Genomic DNA, 21,032 nt, shown 5'->3' on the forward strand with positions numbered 1-21,032 from the left:
ATGATACTGGTAAGCAGACATATTGGGAAATTTTTCCTTTTTTTTCCTCCCAGAATTTCAAAAGCAAATTGCATTTTACGTTTTCTTGACTGAGGGCAGACAATTTTCACTAATGGGCCTTGCAGGAGGTGATCTGATACAAACCCTCATCCATGACATGCTGCTACCCGACAGGAACTGCATATGCGTCTTCCATTTGGAGTTCAACACCACCCTAGATGACACATCATCCCCATTTCACAGATGAGGCACAGTAAGGAACTTGCCCAAAGGCACACAGCTACCAAGTGGGGAGCCTGTCTGATTCACGTGCTTCTTGCACGAATGAAAAAGACAAGAGCTAGGCAATGGACCCCATGCCACAAATATCACGTTCATCGAGAGGAACCACCCGGCACGAGGCCCTGAGTAAGGACAGGCAACTGTGAGGTGTTGGTGGGTGCTGCACTGGGTGAGGCCGGGCTAGATGTAGCCACCCCCACCTAGAGAGAGTGCAGCCTTAAACAGTGAGCAAGCCCCTCCCACTGGGGTCACCTAACATGATCACAGCAACCCTGAGCTACAAAATAACCAAGTCTAAAACTTCTCACTCTGTCTCCTAGGCTGAAAACTCAAATCCTGGAAGGTCTGGTTCAAGACTGGACCCCAGTGACAAACCCTCTCCCTGGGGTTCCACAGCCATCTTCCGCCCTCCCTAGGGCTCCCAGATTCAGTTTGCTGGAGGCTGGTGAGGCAGGCTGCAGATCTGCTGCCTGCCAACTGTGTGGCCACATATAAATTACTTTAGGAAGGACATCTATTTTTCTTTGCTTGGGAGAAGATGAAATGAAACAAAACTTATGAATGTTCCTGGCACTAGGCTCAGCCCAGGACGAAACCACAGTGAATGAGAAATTATAATGGAGTTGTGCATGCTCTCCACCAGAAAGCTTTCCAAAATACAAGGTAATCCCAAGCCCAGGCTGACTGAGGTGAGCACTCGCCGGGAGCAGGAGGGCAGATGAATCCATTTGTAGTGTTATTTGCCGGAGGGAGTTCCTGCTCCTGTCCAGAAATTCCACCAGATGGCGCCACAAGACAACTTCCACAGCCTTTCGGGTCTGCACACCAAGGCGGTGGGGTCCCTGCAAAAGGGCATTGGGAGCTCATCAGCCAGTTCAGAGCTAAGGAAAGCTGTGGTCCTGGTCGCTCTTCAAGGCTTTTCTTAACCTCCTTAATCCAGATGTTCATGAAAATGGGTTGTTACATGGACACATAAAAGGGAACAACATACACTGGGGTCTTTCAGAGGGTGGAGTGTGAGAGGAGGGAGAGGATCAGGAAAAATAATGAATGGGTACTAGGCTGAATACCTGGGTGATGAAATAATCTGTACAACAAACCCCCATGACACCAGTTTACCTATACAATAAACCTGCACACGTACCCCTGAACTGAAAAATTGAATTTCAAAAAAGAAAGAAAATAGGGTATTAGAGGAAATGGGGACAGCGACGTTGGCAATGCCAAGCCAGGCAGCAGCAAAGTCCATCAAGTGTCTACTAAGGGCAAGGCCCTCCATGGTAGGGGTCAGTCTCAGAGCTGAAAGCGGCCTTCGTGGAAGTCTAGCCCAGCCTGTTTGTTTTTCCAGAATGGAGGAGGCCAGAAGGGGGTCACTCCCTGCCTGTCAGAGGTTGTGGAGAGGCCCTCTCAGCTCATCTCAGAGTGCAGTGTGAGCCAGGAGGCAGTGTTCAGGTGAGGCCACTGCAGGGAGCCAGTTGAGGGCAGAAATTGCACCCTATCCAACTGCAAAGGAGACTGAGAAACCCTATCAGGTTGTGACAGCCCCCCTCGGGCCCTGGAAAAGGGGAGACAGTTCTGTCAAGATCCCCACATTTCAGAGAAAAACCCCGTGGGTTGGTTCAGTCAGAGCTGCAAGGCCCTGAGGGTCAACTGAGTCAATCCCCTATGGTACAGGTGAGCCCAAGAGAGGGTCGACAACTCAAACACCAAAATACTGCAGGATGAAAACGCTCTTCATGTACTCAGACAAAACATTCCAGGATATATTATTGCTGAATGAAAAATGCAAAAGGCAGAGAAAACCGTGCCAAATTTTCTATTATTTGTATTTTTTAAAAAAAGAAAAAATAGTATATTCATGTTTGCTCATATTTACATAACTAAATTCTGGAAGTATTTAGAAGACACTAAGAACAGTAGTTATAGTGGAGTGGAGGAAGGGTGGATGGATGGGGACAGAGGAGGGAGAAAGGCTTTTCTCTATATACATTTGTATATTATATCATCTTTGAACCACACAAATGCATTACTTTACAAAGAGTGAGACTTTTAAAATAGCTTGCTCAAGATCATACCATGTTTCCTACAGTTGTGGGGTACTGTTACCTGCCAGGGTGTGAAACAATTTGGAGTGGTGCACACGACGATTATAAACAATTTACAAACACAGCACCGAATCATACGGTGAGGAAGTCATTCTTCTTTCATTTCTCTTCCGTCCTCTGAATCTATCGAGGAGAATGTCTCAGTGAGGGGCCAGTGAGGCTTCAGTACCACTCCCAATCTTCATAAACTGACTTTTGTTTTAACAAAGAAAGCAGGCATCAGGCTAAGGGCTTGGACAACAGCAGTGACTAGCTAAAATGGAATATCATTCGTTTTTCTGTCCTGAATTCATGTGTACGAATACCTACTGTGAACGGCAAGTAGTGCTGGCTTTCCATTTACAATAGTAACATGAAGCTTCCTTTTAAAACAGTAATTTAAGATGTGAGCCACCATTAAAAAAAAAAATGTTAAGTGAGTCCTAATACCATTGCTCTGTGAATACAGTAACATTGAGTACTAACCTGTGCCAGAAACGGCTAAGTGCTTCCCATGAATTAATGTACTTGATTCTCTCACCCTGGGAGGTGCAGATGAGGACACGGAGGTTTAGGGAGATGCTGGGTCGTGCCAAGATCTCTGGTTAATAGAGCTGAAGCCAGGAATGGGAAGCAGGCATTCAGCCCCCAGCAGGGCCCCTGCCCACCAGAGGGACTGAAGCTGGCCACAGGGCCAATGCAAACCAGCCCTGTGCCCCACCTGCCTGGGCACTTGAGGCAGTGGCCCTCCGGCTTCATCTCAAGCAGCTCCACCCTTCTCCTTCCAAGTTCTGAGTCCCTAAAGCCATCTGCTTTCAGCTCTGCCCCCAGTCTCAAAGCAGAGGCTCAGAGGCACACACACACCCCTCCATATACACCCCCTTTGTAATTCTTTGAAGCTCTCCCTCTACCTGCTTCTTGAACTTTCTCTTGCTGCTCTTTTGTGCACTGGGTGGCAGCACCAGGTGGGGTAGGCTTGCTTGTCCTACTGTCTAGACAGGCTGCAGATTCTCTATCTAGTTTTGGCAGCAGAGCTCTGCTGCCTCCCTCCCCTGCCCCCACTCAACCCTTTGAGAGATAACTGGATTTGTCACTTTGCAATTAAAATATGCATTCGGGAATGCAGGGAAGAGAGCTAAATCTTCATGACTGCGGCCCACGGCTGGGAAGCCACTGAGGCCACCCAGCTGGGCAGCTGCAGTCAGTATCCTCGCACCCACCTCTGTGCCCTCTGCCCCCACACAGCTGATCCCATGGGGCTGCAGGCAGGTCTCAGCAGATAGTGCAGCTGGGCATCTGCATCTGCAGCAGGTTTCCAGACGACGCTGATGCGGGTACAGCCAGAGGTAAAACAGAGGAGTGGTCAAGAGCATGGGCTGTGGGCCTCTGTTTGAATCCTAGCTCCACCCAGCTCGCTTTGGGTCCTACAGCAAGTTATAAACCCTCTGCCATGTCCTCTGCCATGAAATAAAGATGACAGTGACAGTACTTATGTCATAAGGTGCTAGTGACAATTAAATGACATAAATGCTTAGCACAGGGCCAGGCACTCCATACACTCTCAACAAACATCATCCAGTCCTGACACTCAACACCAGCAACAAGCCCCTCAGCTTCTAGGAGCACAGCGAAGTGGCTCTGTTTCTTCTCTAACAGCTGCAGGAGGGGCAACCCTGCTCTCAGAAGCCCAGCACTGCCCCAGTCAGGGCTCCCAGGTGCCTGGGACAAGGCGGCCACTCTGGAGCCAAAGTTGCCAGTACAGAAGCTGTGGGCCATGGTGCAGCACCTGTGGAGGCAGCTCGGGGGTGGGTGCAGTCCCCCTCTCCATGGTCCTCTGCCCACCTCTCACCCACCATGCTTTGGGTGATCCCCTGAAAGGCTCTGAGAGGTGGGCAGGGCCCAGATCGTCATCCCTTCACAGGGATGAGGAAACCAAGGCTCAAGACGCTATGTGAACTGTCCACAAAGAGCAGAGCCAGGCCTGCAAACAGGCCTCCTGTACTACCAGGTGAGCCATAGAGTGCAGGGGCAGCTTTCCTCCCGTCCTCAAGTTCAGGCATCCAAGTGGACAGAGGCCCTGGCCACTGCCTCAGGGCTTCCCCTCAGACCCATAGAGCTAGAAAGGCCCCAGAGAGGGAGCCCGACATCCCCGGCCCCCACCTATGCTAAAAGGCCCCATCCTGGCCCCAGTCAGAGGGAGGCAGGAGCTGGGAGACAGTTGCTTGGGGGAACTGGCAAAACCAGAGCCACTGTTTCACCTGATCTCAGGCTTGGTGTCCCCTTCAGGGAGATGATGGTCCCCACTTCCAGGACTAGCTGGAGGGTGGAGAGGGAGGAGCTTAGGGAGCCAAGGGCTTGGAATGTGTGGAGGGGACCAGGAGGCTGGCTGGTCCCGAGATTGAGCAGAACAGACGAGTCGGACCCCAGCAGCTCTACTCACCGGGTGGCCCCAACCAAGGAGTCAAAGCAACTCCCCACAGTGGGGCACTCCGCTCTTCAGCCCCACAGAGGCTGTGGAGGCCCAGTGGATCTGAGCTGCTGGCTCACATGGGTGGGAGTAGGAGCAGCTCTCCCCAGGAGCAGGGCTGGAAATCCAGCCTGCCACGGAGACGCAGGGCTTCGAGGATCAGCAGAAACCTCCCTGGAAATCTGCCCTCTTGGGCAGGATTGGAACAAGACAGGCAGCTCAGTGTGGGGGTCCTGTCACACAGCGGGCCGAGCTGGCGGTGGGCAGACAAGGAAGAGCCCACCCCCTCAGTGAACTTCTGATTAGGATGCTGAGTAGACCGAGGCAGAGGCTCACTCAGGCCCCTCAGCTCTGACCTGGCCTCCCAGAGGACCTAGCCTCTGCCTGTGCAGGGCACAGCCACCCCCTGTGAGGCCTCAGTCAGTCGGTGCAGGGGAGAGACCCGTTGAGCGCTTTCAGGCAGGCCAGAAGTACGCAGCCCCAGGCCACTCCCAGCTGCAAGCTGCATGACCCCAGGGGGCGCCTCCCCACACTAAGCTGCCTCTGTCTGCGTACCTTCAGACACTGGGCTTAGGAAGTGAGGCAGAGAAGACAGGTGGCTCAGAGAAGGGCCAAGAGGCCAATCCAACCAGAGCAGCTCTATGGGGCCTGGAGCTCAGTCAACAAACAGGGCAAGACTTCACCGCCTCTTGGTCCCCACCAACTGACTTCCAGCCCCCAGCCCTGCCCCTTAGGCCGGCTAAGCACCAAGCAAGCCTCAGGAGAAGCCATCTCTGCCCACTGTGGCCCCTGCCCACCTCCACCATGCTGCCTAAAGCCAGGGAGGCCCCTCTCCTCCCGCTCTTTCTAGTCAGGTGCAGAGGGAAGCCCTGCTCACCCCTACCTTCTCTAACGGACCCTAATTCTCAACGGGCTTGGACTTTGGGAAAGGACACTGAGTTCTAGAAAAAGGTATTGTTCTCAGCCCTGAATGTGAGGACTCAGATTCATATCCCCTCAAGGTATTTTATATATTGGGGTTTTCCACTCATCATTTATTTTTTCAGAGTCCTGCAGCTTTGCAAGGGGAAAATGAAAGGGAAAACCCACCCCTAAGAGAAGCTGAGGGAGAAGGGAGTTAGGAGAGTGGGGTATGGCCAGAAACTTCCCTGTGGCTGGCAGGCTGGAGTTGCAGGGGCTTGGAGCCAGGCGAGTGGGTGGGCCGAAGTATCAGGACAGAAGGAGATGCCATGGGGACCAGCTGAGACACCAGCAGGGCTGAGCCCCCAACTCCCTTTGTCCAGGTCCCAGGTGAGGAGCTTCTGTTCCAGACAGCATGGCAGGCTCTCAGATGGAGGGGTGGCCTCAAGCTCCTTCTTGCTCCCATCCTCCCCCGCAGACCCAGCAACTCCAAAACATGCCTTCCTCCCTGCAAACAACCAAACCCAGCGGATCCCAAGGAAAGGGTAAGAAACCTGGTGCCAGGAGTCCTTGGCTCAACCAGCCTCCCTCCAACCTATAAATAACCCTCCTCCCTCAGTGGCCAGGAGCCTCAGCCACCCAGTGCCTCCCCAGGCAGGGCTTCCACACAGACCCAGGGCTCACATGTCAAAACTCAAGGCCTCCTCTCCAGAGAAGCAGGGCATCCTCGTTCCATATGCACTGTTTTCTAAGGAGAATGCGCTGCAGCCAGGGGTAATGGGAGCCTCTGGAGGGTGAAAGAGGCTGAGTAGCCTCTGGTCAGGAAGGTCTCCTTAAGCAAGGGAGACCTCGGACCTGCACCCCGGCTCTCCCGACCCTGCAGCCTCACCAGTCATTCTGGCCACAGGAACCCTCCCCACAAAGCTGACCATGATGTCTGGCATCTCAGAGTGAGGCTGGAAGTTATCCACACATCAGGCAAGGGGTCCAAGCCAGATCTCATCTAGACTTTCTCTCCTAGTTCTACGATCCTACTGAGAAAATCTTAGAAACCACCCTGTGAGGTCAAATGCTTGCTGCTGCCCGTTCCCCAAACCCAATCCCTCTTTACCATGTTTTCCAGATCTGCGTGCAGGTGTACAGTTATTTATACATTTCTTTATATGGAGTCATTTTTACTTAAATCTATTTATTGAAAATGTCACAATAAATAGAATGCCAGTACCACCTGTCCTAAACAATAGGTAGCCAATAAAAATATACCATTAAAACAAAAACAGTGCTATAAAAGTCTGGAATTTTCCCCACCTGCCCTAAGCCTAAGTCCTGCTCCCTAGGCAGAGGAGACGTCGGCAAGTCTTCCACAGGCATCGGAACATGTTGGCATCCAGCTGAGATCTTCTCGGCATAAAGGGATTGAGACAACTGGGAAGGGCATCACGTTCTTGCTCTGATTTTGTGCTACTTAATGCAAGCCCCATTCCACCTCAGAATATGTCAGGGGAGCCAAGGGATCTACCCACACTTTGGAAATGCTGGACTAACGTCTCCCTCTGCCTCATGCTTACCACAAGGGGAAACACACACCTGTGGTCCCCTCTCTGATCACACTTTCGAGGCACCACCAGATCCCCTCCCAATATGCCTGCTCTCACACCAAGGCCCAGCAAGTCCCTCTCAACAGGCCCACCCGCATCAGCCCCCAGAGGTCACCGCTGACTCAGGTGGGACACCAGGTAGACAAGGCCCACCAGGAGGAGGCCACGAACACCAAGCATCATGAGCAGGAAGAGGAGCAGGATGGAGGTCACCGGCTCCACAGCATGGTTGCCGAGATGCCACTGCGGAAAGCCCATGTTCACCAGCTGCCGGTTGAGGTCATTGAAGGGGGACTGAGCAGCACCCAGCCTGGCACCTGCCTGCTGCTGGCGGGGGCCAGGACCTCCTGGGGGAGCACCATGGCCCCTGTTGAGGAAGCTCTAGAACATGAAGACAGAGACAGATGAATGAATCCTTGGGTTGAGGCACCAGCCAAGAGGCAACCTCTCTAGGCTGCGTCCTGCCCTTCCTACAGCCACCCAGGGTCACACCCTCCTTTCTCAGCAATCCCCCATGCCACTCATAAGAATCCCAACAACCAAGTCACAAGCTTTCAGAGCACAAAACATGCCAGTCTATATTCCTTACATCAGGCCCAGGACAAAGGAGAGAGGAAATGGTTGAGGCAGGTTGGACTACAGGGCATGGCTCTAGGGCCGGCATTTTTAATATTTATAATCACTCCTTTCTTTTTTTTGAGATGGAGTCTCACTCTGTCACCCAGGCTGGAGCGCAATGGCACGATCTCGACTCACTGCAACCTCTGCCTCCCGGGTTGAAGCAATTCTTCTGCCTCAGCCTCCTGAGTAGCTGGGATTACAGGCATGCATGACCACACCTGGCTAATTTTGTATTTTTTAGTAGAGACGGGGTTTCACCATGTTGGTCAGGCTGGTCTCAAACTCCTGACCTCGTGATCCGCCCACCTCAGCCTCCCAAACTGCTAGGATTACAGGTGTGAGCCACCGCGCCCAGCCACTCCTTTAAAATAATTATTCTGTGCCCAGGGCTCATCTCCTCTACTTCCTCTCCAGCTTCTCTGTCATGTAACTCACTCTTAAAAGAAAGACGCCAGCTCCAGTGAGATTTGCTAACCAAGTTAAAGGAGAGAGAGCTCTTGGGTGTGAAGTCTGGGGAGGCTGCCTGGAGAAAGGAGATCTGGGGAGGTAGACAATAAGCCACTGCATCTTCCCGAAGTCTTACCCAGCGCTCTGCAAAAAGGGTTTCAGGCTAGAAAAGGTTAGTGACCAGCAAGAGAGACTCCTGGAAGCTAGGAGTAAGCCAGTACACAGGAGGTCATCTGTCCCACTCCACAGGAAATGAGTACCTACCTGTCGAGGAGTGCTACCTCTTGGTGGCTGGGTAGTGGTCCTCACTCGGGGGTCGTCATCCTGCACGATTTCCCCATTGGCCAAGATCCGCACCATCCTCCCAGGCGCTCTGGGTCCCTGATGGGCTGCACCTGCATTGTGTGGTCAGGGTGGGTAGGCTAATGGAAGCCAAGTGGCGCAGAAGTTCTCCCCACCACAAAACCTTTAACTGTTAGTGATCTGGGACCAGACTCATGAAGATCCGTGGAGGATTCTTCCCCTGACCTCAAAAAGCCTGAAGGAAAAAATTTACCAGAAATTGAGGGAGGCTTGCGGTCAGTGATGCTCACAGCGGTGACCCACGCTGAGCAGATGCTATGTCTGATTCACAAAAAGGGGAGAAATAAAGGCAAGGTGTTTGCCAGGCAAAAAGATTTCAGACATGGAGTCCACCAGGAAAACTATCAAAAGGATCCTTGGCAAAGGAAGTTTTATTGCCAATCACTACACTGCCAACAGCACAACTGGGACTGAGCCCCTGCTGTGGCCCACGCCCCGTGGAAAGTTCATCCTGCAAGGCTCACCTCACTCAAGCCTCACAACACTCCCCCGTGGAGGGTACTAGCGCGGCCACTGTGTCACAGGCAGAGGCACAGGGAGACTTAAGTGGCCTGCCCGGGATCACACCTATGGGCAGCAGAGAAAGAACAGGAGGCCAGAAGCTCTGGTTCTAGGGCCCTCTCTGGGTACTAAACTGGGAGTCCAGGGCACCAGGATCCCCAATGGGGTTCCACTTCCCTTCCACTAAAAAATGGGTCGAGTGTGTTGCTCCCCCAGGGAGTCAATGTCACCACCTGGGCCTTCCCCAGGAACACCCAGGGAGATGGGGGTCACTTCGGGGTTACTTTACAACCACTGCCTGGTAGCGGCAGACCACACTAGCCACCATGCACCTCTGGGCTGGCTCAGAAAAGCATACCTTTGCTGCAGAGGGCACGCCCCTCACCTGTCCCTCACTTCGCAGGAAACACCAGTCCAACCTTGGCTAATGGGCCCAGCGCCCAGCCTTCCCAAAATATGGGAGGGGGGTTGCTGCGGTGACTCTCGAAAGGCTCCACTCCGCGGACGCCTGGACTGCGGGCCCCTCCACTCCTCCCCTTGAGTCTGGGTAAACGCCATTCGTTCTCAGGAGATAAGCCTCAGTGTCCATCTACGTTCTAGATAGCACTGGTGACATATATGCCAAAAAAGGTCAGGAGCCCCTGTTGTCTCGCCCGTAGTCCGGAGCCCGGGCCAGGCGCGTCCCCCTCCTAAAGCCCGCTGACCCTGGCGCAAGCCGAGCAGATGGTGGTCGCACGCAGTCCCTTTGTGCTTTGTCATCGCGCGGCCCGCAGGGTGGGCCAACCGCGGGCCCGGCCCGCGGCGCACCTGACATTCCAGGCCGGGGGCGGGAGGGACGCTGCCCAGGCCGCCACCCCAGCCTCTGGAGTCCGACACCGGCTCCAAGTCCCGGTCCAGGCTGCGGCGAGGGATGCGCTCCCTCCCCGGCGCGGCGACTCACCTGCAGGCGCGACTCCCGGCCTCGGCGGCGTCCACTCCCAGCTGCTCCAGGCGGTTTCCTCCCACCTGACCTCACAGGAAGCGCGCGCCAGAGGGGCGCGGCCCAGTGGTGGCGCACATCGCCCTCTGTAGGCCGCCTGAGGAATTGCACCTGCTCGGCCCAGGGTTGGGGGCGGCGCGGGGTGGTGGGGTTGGGGGAGGTGGGGCGTGGGAAGGAGTGGGAGGTGGGGATGGAGAGAAGAGAGGATGAGAGGAGAAGACACATGGAAAAGAAGGAGAAGAAGGAGGAGGGATAAAAGAAAGAAAAGGAAGCAGAGTTCACGGAGGAAAAACCCAAGGGGTGGAGGCGCAGTGGCCTGGGAGGAAGGGCGGGCGCAGTCTCAGATGACCAGTGTACGCTTGCTGAGCCAGCTCTGTGGATGCCCCTTGAGTAGGATCCAACCCTGCCCTCGAGGAGTTCCAAGTTCAGCGGGGAAGATGAGGCAGGAACGGGGCAGACCCCTCTATAGCCTTCCAGGAGAAGATGCGTTTGAGCTGGGACAGGAGGGTAGGTAAGGATAGGTAAGGTCACTCTTGGCAGAAGGAGCCACCTGCGGGGAGTGAATGATCTACCTCTGCCTCTTTCCTGATGTTTTAAAATCCACCCCTCCCCCACCACCTTCATAAGCTGTTCCCTGTGGACCTGCTCACCAGTGAGGGAGAATGAACTGTGCAGTCCCACAGTCTCGGTTCAGGTTCTGAACTCTGGCAAGTTACTTAGCTGCTCAGTGTTGCAAAACAGGTGTAATCATAGCCTTACAGGACCTCTGTGAAGATTAAGTATGATGTCTCTGGCACACTGGTAATGTTGATAAACGTTAGCTGTGATTATCATTTAATAAATGTTTCTGGGAGTGGGCAGATATTTATTGAGCATTTATTAGAACCCCGATTCTGCTAGCTGCTGGGCAGAAGGAACAAAAATAAGAGAGAGATTTAGACCTGGTCTGGAGGACTCATAGTCGGCCACCGTAGTCTGATTATTTGATCATGAAACCTTATCAGCAAAAAAACGTTTTACGGGTCACCCTGGTATCTGTATCTTTTTTATATGTTATGATTTTTGTTTGTTTCTAAATTACACATGCGTACTTTGAGAACAGATTGGCATGATGGATAAAAGGTGGCTGCTGGAGTCATCCTGTGTTTAAATGTTGGTGTGACTGCTTTCTGGCACTTTCGTGTCAAGTGCTTGGATGAGAGCCTGGCCGCAGTAAGTGCTCAAGGGCTGCCGACTGTTATGATCATTACCTCTTCTACTATTAAGTCAATTGTAAAGCATGCACATTTTAAAAGCATAGGATTTTGGCTTATATTTATAATCCTAGTGCTTTCTCCCTGCATCCCAATGTGTTCCAGGTATGCCAAGTGCATGAATGAAAGCCGTAATCATAAAGCAGGATGCCCGATTATCACAGGTGGCTTGTGATCCCAAGTCACAATGTGCACATTGGAATTACCTGAGATGTTTAGAAACCATCCCAATACCTAGGTCCCACCCCAGAGATCACAATGTCGTTGATCTGGGTTACAATCTGGGCATGGAGACATTTTAAAAACCCAGTCTTCTAATGAGCAGCTAGGGCCAAGAGACACTGCCTTCCATGAACAGAGCCCCATAAGTAGGTCACAGAACTCAGGAGCCCCAAGAAGGAGGTAACCTCTGTGGGCTGAGCAACCAGGGAATACAGGCAGAAAATCATGGATGTTTTCAGGAAGATTTGAGCTGGTATAACTGCTGCCAAAGAGATACACTCCAGCTGGAAAGAACCATAAGAGTCCAGAGGAAGAAGCAAGTGCCTCCAGAGAAGTCAAGAACAGCTTTGGGATGGGGAGTGATAGTGTTTGACTGAACTTAGAAACAGCCTATTATTACCAACTAAAACAGCCTAAGGAGGTAACCTGCCACTTTTGCTATCTCTCCACCTTCTTCAGATGTCTCCACTGCTCAAGAACCTGCAATGGTCCCTACTGTCTGCTCCAACAAGCCCCCAACTCATTGGCAAGGCTTTGACAACCCTCCATCTCTAGCCCCAGCACACTCTCAGCACCTCCCTCCCTCAGCTCTGCCCACCTGGTCTCTTTGCTTTCCCCAGAGTAGATCACCCAAAGGCCTGCTTTGCTTGGGCCTGAATATCTGCTGGAAGGCCAGCTCCACCACATCTAAATCCCTTCATCCACAAATGTGATAGTTTCATGTAATAATAATAATAATAAACCCAATGTGTGCAGAGTCCTTACTTCTGAAGTGTTTTCCCAGAGACCACTTCATTCTTTTTTGGATTATGAAATAGAAAGAGTAGGTATTATTGTTCCCCTTTTACCGAGGCAAAATTGAGGCTCAGAGACAATGTAGATGACCATCCCAAGGTCACTAACAGAGCCAGGGTTCAAATGAAAGCAGGTCCCTGGGCTCTGCATTCCAGGCTTGTGCATCCACCAAACAGACTGCCCTGAGTTCATCTCAGCTCTGCAGCCTCTTTACAATTGTGCCCCCGCCTCCCCCATGCCATCAGCACAAGATTGGGCTTTGGGTCATGCCTTAACCCCAACATGTGGTCATAGCAGAATTCATAATTTTTAAGTCAGGTGCTCTGGCCCCTTGTCTGACTCTGCAGGTGAAAACAACTCTTTCTGCCTTGAAAAAAGAACGGCATGTTGATAATGGTGATGTCATATTAAATATATTTATCTATCTCTTTCTCCTGCTATTTCCCCTTGTCTCTTTCCCCGACTCTGGCAGACACTATGCCTGTGTTTATTACTCAGATAATGGTGTGGGAGAAAAGCAGCACTAGCCTGCCAGTGCCCACTGTTGGTGCCTCCATAGGCCTGTGAAGACAGTATGTCAGGGGCCTCTTCAGAGAAACACTGGGAGATGAGGAAATAATAGGAGCATAGGTGTTGTGTGCTAGATCTCAAAGGTGGGCATGAGGCTGCCAGATAGTGAGTATGACAGGTAGGGCCTTATATGGCCTTGTGGAAATCCTTGGGTCCATTGTGGCTGAGGTGTGGTGAAAGGATTCTTGTGCTCCAGCAGTGACAAGGGAATAGTGGGAAAATTGCCAGACTTGAAAGGGTCAGGTAGACAGGTATGAAGGGTGGTGCAGTGATGGCCTTCATCCATGGACAGATGATGGGGGACCAGAGGATTGATAGAGGCCTCAGAAAACACCTTGCATGGTCAGAAGACTGGAGTGGCCCCACAATATCTTGGTTATATGTAAGTATGTAAGTCCCCTAATACATAAACCCACTTAGGTATAATATATTAGCTTGAGTACAGACTATGCTGCTAGAACAAAAAGAATTAAATATACAGTGACTCAGTCAAGTAGATGGGCAGCTCTGCTTCACAAGGCTATCCAAGGACACCCACTCTTTATAGCTTATTGCTCCCCTACACCCTGGGATGCCATCCTTATTTGCATGGTCAAAACTGCCTCACCAACTTCTTCGCCATATGCAGCTCATGGAAAGGTGAGAAAGAAGAAATGGAGGGCTAGTGATTTCTTTTAAAGAAAGTATGATAGATGTAGCACATATTACTTCCCTCACATTCCATTGTGAAGAACGAGTCACATGGCTACAGGGCAGGAAGGCTGCAGAGTCTGCAGTGATAGCCCTATGTCATTCCAGATATTGGTACTTGTGTCTTCTATCTTTTGTCTTTCACTTTTGCTAGAGGTTTGTCAATCTTATTGACTGATATTTTCAAAGAACCAGCGCTGCTTCACTGATTCTTCTGTTTTTATTTTCCTGTTTTCAATTTCATTGATTGCTGCTCTTACCTTTATTATTTCTTTCCTTCTGCTTGCTTTGGGCTTATTTTGCTCTTCTAAGTTCTTTTTTTTTTTTTTTTTTTTTTTTGAGACGGAGTCTCGCTCTGTCACCCGAGCTGGAGTGCAGTGGCCGGATCTCAGCTCACTGTAAGCTCCGCCTCCCAGGTTTACGCCATTCTCCTGCCTCAGCCTCCCGAGTAGCTGGGACTACAGGCACCCGCCACCTCGCCCGGCTAGTTTTTTGTATTTTTTTAAGTAGAGACGGGGTTTCACCGTGTTAGCCAGGATGGTCTAGATCTCCTGACCTCGTGATCCGCCCGTCTCGGCCTCCCAAAGTGCTGGGATTACAGGCTTGAGCCACCGCGCCCGGCCTCTTCTAAGTTCTTGAGTTGGGAGTTTAGATTATTGATTTGAGATTTTTCAATGTAAACATTTAGTGCTATAAATTTCCCTGTTAGCACTCTTAGCTGTGCCTCACACATTTTGACAAGTATTTTCGTTTTCATTTAGCTAAATGTATTTTTAAATTTCTTTTGCTACTTCCCCTTTGATCCATGGATTATGTTAAAAGATGTCGTTTAGTCTACAAGTGTTGGAGATTTCCTGTTATCTCTCCATTGTTGATTCTAGTTTAATTCCATTGTGGTCAGAGAACACACTTTGTATGAGTTCAATTCTTTTAAGTTTGTTGAGGTTTGTTTTAGGGCCCAGGATATGGTCTATCTTGATGAATGTTTCATAGAAGGTTGAAAAGGATATCCATTCTGCTGGTTTTGGATGGAATGTTCCATAAATCTTTCTTTTTCTTTTCTTTTTTTTTTTTTTTTTTTCAGGTTCTGACTCTGTCATCAAGGCTGGAGTGCAGTGGCACAATCACAGCTCTCTGCAGCCTCGACCTCCTGCCTTAGCTTCCCAGTTAGCTGGGACTACAGGTACGTGCCACCATGCCCAGCTAATTTTTTAAAATTTTTATATAGATGGGTTCTTGTTATGTTGCACAAGCTGGTCTTGAACTCCTGGGCTGAAGCAATCCTCTTGCCTCAGCCTCCCAAAGTGCTGGGATCATAAGTGTGAGTTGCTATGTCCAGCCCATAAATCTTGTTTATGTGCTATTGTTTGATGGTATTGTATATTTTTTATGATTTTCTGACTAATTGCTCTGTCAGTTGTTGAAAGAGACATATTGATATATCTAACAATAATTATACATTTGTCTATTTCTCCTGTCAGTTTTTGCTTCACATGTTTTGCAGCTCTGTTGTTTGGTACATACACATTTAGTTTTGATATGTCTTCTTGGTAGATTGATTGTTTCATCATACATAATGTCTCTTTCCATCTCCGGTAATTTTTCTTGCTCTGAACTCCTGCTTTTCTTTAATTCATGTTTGCATAATATACCTTTTTCCATCATTTTACTTTCAACTTGCCTAAATTGTTATATTTGAAGAGAATTTCTTATACACAGAATATAGGTGGATCATGTTTTTAATCCACTCTGCCAGATTGCTTTTTATTTGGATTATTTAGACCATTACATTTAATGTAATTAGTGATACATTAGGGCTTAAGTTGCCAATTTATTGTTTCTGTTTGTTCTGTTTGTCATTTCTCTGTTTTTGTTTTTGTTTTGTTTTGTTTTTCATTCCTGTGCTCCTGTGGGTTACTTGAACACTTTTTAAAATTCCGTCTTGATTTATTGATAGTATTTTATTAAGTATATCTCTTTGTATAGCTTATTTAGTAGTTGCTCTGGGTATAATATATGCACAACTTATCACAGTCCACTGGGGTCAAGATTTTATTCATTTGGGTAAAATATAAGAACCTGCTTCCCTTTATGTTCCTTTGCTCTCCCCGCTATACTGTAATTGACTGAAAGATTCTCTCTACATGTGTTTTGAGCCACATCAGTGTTATAGTTTTTGCTTTAACTGACAAATATAATTTTTAAAATTCAAGAGGAAAAGGAAAACTTATTGTACTTCCTCATATTTTTGCTTACCATGTTATTTTTTTCTTCCTACTATTCTAAGGTTCTTTCTCGTATTGTTTCCTTTCTATTTGGAGAACTTCCTCTAGCCTTTTTGTTTTAGGGTAGGTCTGGTAACAAATTACTTTCATTTTCTTTCATCTGAGATTGTCTTGATATACTCTGCATTCATGAAGAATATTTTCACTAGAGTGAGAGTTCTAGTGTTGACTAGATATTTTCACTAGTGTTGACAGTTCTTTCTTTCAACCCCTGAAAAATATTGTACCATTTCCCTCTAGCCTCCATGGTGTCTAATGAAAAATCTGCTGTTATCTGAATTGTTTTCCCCTAAGGATAAGGTGTCATTTTTTCCCCTGGCTGCTTTCAAGATATTTTATTTGTCTTTGATTTTTCAGAAGTTTAATTATGATGTGTTTCAGATGGATTTCCTTGGAGTTTTCCTATTTGGGACTCACTCTGTTCTTGAATCAGTAGATTTATATCTGTTGCCAAATTTGGAAAGTTTTCAGCCATTCTTTCTTCGACTACTTTTTTAGCCTCAGTCTCCTCCTCTCCTTCTGAGTCTTCAATGACACAAATGTTAAATCTTTTGTTGTAGTCCTACAGGTCCCTGAGGCTCTGGGTTTTTCTGTTTGTTTGGTTGGTTGGTTGGTTTTAGTCTATTTTCTATTTGTTCAGATTGGGCAATTTGTATTGTTCTATTAAATATCTTCCAGCCCACTGATTCTATTCTGCTGTTGAGATCATGTGCTCAGCCTTTTATTTGAATTATTATACTTTTCCATTTCTCCTTTCCATTAGTTCTTTTTTATATCTTCTGCTCTATTGTTGAGGCTTTCTATTTTGTCACTACTTCAAGCGTGTTGATAATTGCCCAATAAAACATTTATATTTTGCTTGCTTTAAAATCTTTGTCAGATAATTTTAACACCTTTGTCTTTCAGTGTTGCCATCTATTAATGTATTTTTCATTCAATTTGATGTCTTCCTAGTTCTTAGTTTTGACAAGTGATTTTCTAATGAAATCTGGACATTTTTGCATTATATTATGAGACTCTGGCTCTTATTAAACTTTCTGTTTTAGCTAGCTTTTTCTGTCAGTGCTCCATCAGGGGAAGGAGAGACACTGCATCATTCATGATCTGTGGAGGTAGAAGCCCAGGTTTCCCACTCAGCCTCATTGGCACCCAAGTTATGGGGAGGGAGTGCTCCTCATTACTGCTAAGTGGTATGGGGTTCCTATTCCCCAAACTGTCTCCACTGACATCATGGTGGGGGAGAGGTGCACTACCAGATAAGGAAGACAAAGGTACTGACTTCCTATTCAGCCTCTGATACCATTCCAGCAGGGGTGCTGGATGGCTTGTTATAGCCTTAAAAGGGGGTAAGTCTAGGCTTGCCACTTGGTCTTTGCAGGTTTGAGTTTTTCCTGCGGTGTTTGGCTAGAGTAAAGCAGCTATTGACTGAAAGCTTTCAGTCTTGCTAGGTACTTTCCTAGTACTTTGGCTAGAAAGAGGTGGCTTTTAGGGGGCTTTTGTTGTCTACACTCTTGGCTGCTTCCAGGTTGCTAGCTTCTTCAGCTGCTAATCTAGAACATATGAGCCAGAAGGGAAACTCACGGAATTCACCCCATGTTGTGTCATTCTTCAGATTCCAAGGCCCTCAAACTGCCTGCCTTCTTCTCTCCATCTTTCAAAGTCTTCTTATGTTTGTTTTACACCTAATGTTCAGGGTTTTTAGTTGTACTGAGGAGGAATATAAAAAAGTATATTTTCTCCATCTTCCTGGAAGCATACATTCAATTTTAAGGTTATAGAAATTAAGAGAATAAGACATGGTGACCTAGGTACAGGAATAACAAAATGACCAATCAGTAGAGTCTAGAAACAAACCCATAAACTGAGATTTATGGCAAAGTGGAATTTCAGAGCATAGAAAAAGGAATCTTTTAATTAAATGGTGCTGTGATAATTGTGTATTCCTATAAGAAAATAAAATGAAATTGGACCCCTACCTAGTATATTTGTACGTATACCAAAAATAAATTCTTGGATCATTGGCCTAAATACAGAAGGCAAAACAATAAAGAATTTAGAATATAAATCATATGTATAAATATATAGATATTCTAGACCTCAGAATAGGAGACATTTTCTGAACACATTGTAAGAAATGCCAACTATAAAGAAAATGATTGATAAATTGTATTACATTAAATTTACATTAAGAACTCATTGATCAAGACTTTTGGGCCGGGCGCGGTGGCTCAAGCCTGTAATCCCAGCACTTTGGGAGGCCGAGATGGGCGGATCACGAGGTCAGGAGATCGAGACCATCCCGGCTAACAGGGTGAAACCCCATCTCTACTAAAAAATACAAAAAGCTAGCCAGACGAGGTGGCAGGCGCCTGTAGTCTCAGCTACTCGGGAGGCTGAGGCAGGAGAATGGCGTGAACCCGGGAGGCGGAGCTTGCAGTGAGCTGAGATCCCACCACTGCACTCCAGCCTGGGTGACAGAGCGAGACTCCGTCTCAAAAAAAAAAAAAAAAAAAAAAAAAGACTTTTTTAAGTAAAAAGGCAAGCTCCGTATCCAAGAAAAGGTTTTTTGCAATGCATATAGACACAAATGATTCATATCCAGAATATACAGAGAGCCTCTAAAATGAATAAGAAAATAGACAATCAGTAAAATAGTGGGCAAAAGATTTGATCAGACACATTACAAAAGAAGAAACCCAAATGGCCAATAAAGTTTTGAAAAAGTGCCCAGCATCATTAACAATCAGAGAAATACAAATTAAAACCTTCATGAGATACTTTCACACACTCATCAGATAGATAGACTCTAATTACCAAGTCTGACAACACCAAGTATTGGTGCTGAGGTATAGCAATGAGAGTTTCCATACGCTGCCAGTGGATGTGTAAGTTGGTACAACCACTTTGAAAAATCATTTGGAATTGCCTACGAAGGGGGAATATTTGCATTCTTCATGACCCAGGACACAAAAGTGAATGCTCATGTGCACCATGTCATGTATACAAGCATTTTTCATAATAGAAGCTAGAAAACAATTCAAATGTCTATCAGAGTAAAATCGATAAGTTATAGTATACAATATAATGCTACACAGTAATAAAGGCTATGAACACCAACTATATGCAATACCATAGTTGAATAGAAAAATATTATATTCAACAAAAGAAGCCAAAAGCAAAATAAATTTTATTGCATGGTTTCATTTATATAAAGATCAAAAGAAAGTAAAATTAAATTATATTGTCTAAGGATGCACACTGGGGTGGTAAAAGTACAAAGAAAAGCAATGAAATTATTACTGAAAACGTAATGGTTAACTCTAGCAGACAGGAGAAGCTGTGCCCAGAAAAGGGCTTGCACATGATGGGCAAGGAGACTATGAAGTGCTGGCGGTGCTCAATTTCTTGACCTGGCTAGTGGTTTCACAGACTTTCACTTTATAATAATTTGTTGAATTGCACAAAGAATTCAGAGGAACAGAATTGAGGAAGGAGTCAGTTTATCTGGTGGTGGTCAGATGGGTCTGTTCTTCCATTAGAAGCAGCCTAGGCAGGTATTAAGTGTATGGCCTCTGAGGCCAGTTCACTTGTATTCAAATCCTCTACTTGCTGTGTGATCTTGTGCAGTTTGCTTAATCTCTCTGTCCCTTGATGGTCTCATGTGCAAAACAGGGATGACAATACCTAATGTGAGGATTAATAGGTCTTAGGCATCCAGTACACAGTACATGAGCTTTGTTAAATAAGTAAAACTTCATATATTTATTCAACATAAAAATTCCTTGCATCCCTGTGCCATGCTTGGCCTTTTGACAACCCTTCACAGGCCAATAGACCTGGACCCAAGGGTGCAGCTACAGAGCCCTCAGAACTGGGGCTCCACCTTAAAGTCAGTGCAGCCACCTGTTGCAGAATCTTCCTCCAAAATCCAGATCAGATTGCAGACCTGGGCCAGGCTGACCCCACAACTTAGCCAGAGAGTCCCAGCCCAGGGAGGGCAGCGCTGCAAGCACTGGAAGCCAGGCAGGCTCTCACTGCCTGCCTGTTTCTGCAGCTGGGCCTGAGGGTATAGGGCAGCCTGGCACCAGAACCCAGGCAGCCTCCTCTCCTACTTCAGGGCTTAGAAGAGTGGAGGGAGGGCAGACTGGAAGAAAAGAGGACCAGGGAGTGTGGAAGAGCCCAGGTGTCTCGAACGCCTTTCATCCTTTCCACAGAGGAAGTGGCAGAAACAGAAGAGTGGGGGTGGTGTTGGTGAAAAAGCAACCAAAAGCAGAGAATAAGGCCAGCCCAGAAGGGCTTTTTGTGGGGTCTTAATTAAGCCTGGAGGCTTGCTTTATTGTTCCTTTCAGGGTGGAACATATGTTTAGGGCCTGGCTGAGGTTTGGGAATGAAATTTCAATGGTGCTGGGACCTATGGTCTGTAGGGGAAAGGCAGGAGAAGGGGGTCGACAGTTCATAAGCCATACAGGAACCAATAGTGTCTCCAGCCCAGCCTCTCCCAGGTCACCTTCTGCTGGAGCAGGAAATAAAATGACCAGGAAAGGTAGCAAAGCCCCCACCCCAGTGTGAGGCAAGTCCATGGGATAGGACAGAGCTACCTCTATCTCCCAGCTCGGTGCTTAGGCAGCGTGACCTTCAGTGGGCCTCAGTTTCCCCATGCATGCTATTCAGATGGGGCTGTCTGGGACAGTAGACAGTCACTAGTACCTGCCACTACCATAAGAGGAGCCACCCATGAGACCAGACAGCCCAATATTAAGGGCGTGAGTTCAAGGTCAGTCACACTGCCATACAGATGCTTGCTCTGTGGCTCACCAACTGGGTCACCTCGTACAAGTAACTCAATCCCTCTTAGCCTGTTTCCTCATCTATAACATGGGGGTGATGATTCCCATCCTCTGTGTTTGCAATGGGAATTGATGAGGACGACAGTATCAAGCACATGAAGCCTGATGTGGTTTGCTGTTACCTTCAA

The 21,032-nt window shown here is 48.0% G+C and overlaps 1 protein-coding gene across 2 annotated transcripts; it reads right to left on the bottom strand.

Annotated features, from left to right (window-relative positions):
• Positions 1-6,905: 6,905 nt before the first annotated feature.
• Positions 6,906-10,270, bottom strand: FAM241B (family with sequence similarity 241 member B). Of its 2 annotated transcripts, none has more exons than XM_015147364.3 (3): positions 10,204-10,270; positions 8,664-8,794; positions 6,906-7,712 (listed from the first exon to the last, which is right to left on the bottom strand). In XM_015147364.3, the coding sequence occupies exons 2-3, from the start codon at positions 8,757-8,759 to the stop codon at positions 7,443-7,445; spliced, it is 366 nt and encodes a 121-aa protein (XP_015002850.1). In that variant the 5' UTR covers positions 8,760-8,794; positions 10,204-10,270; the 3' UTR covers positions 6,906-7,442.
• Between the last annotated feature and the right edge of the window lie 10,762 nt (positions 10,271-21,032).

Source organism: Macaca mulatta, chromosome 9 (assembly GCF_049350105.2).
Source record: "Macaca mulatta isolate MMU2019108-1 chromosome 9, T2T-MMU8v2.0, whole genome shotgun sequence".
Lineage (NCBI taxonomy): Eukaryota > Metazoa > Chordata > Mammalia > Primates > Cercopithecidae > Macaca > Macaca mulatta.

Bases quoted from the DNA above. Each gene is read 5' to 3' on its own strand.
- FAM241B (XM_015147364.3), bottom strand. From the start codon at position 8,759: ATGGTGCGGATCTTGGCCAATGGGGAAATCGTGCAGGATGACGACCCC. The intron at 7,713-8,663 runs GTAGGTACTCAT...TTCATGTTCTAG, and splicing joins GAGGTAGCACTCCTCGACAG to AGCTTCCTCAACAGGGGCCA.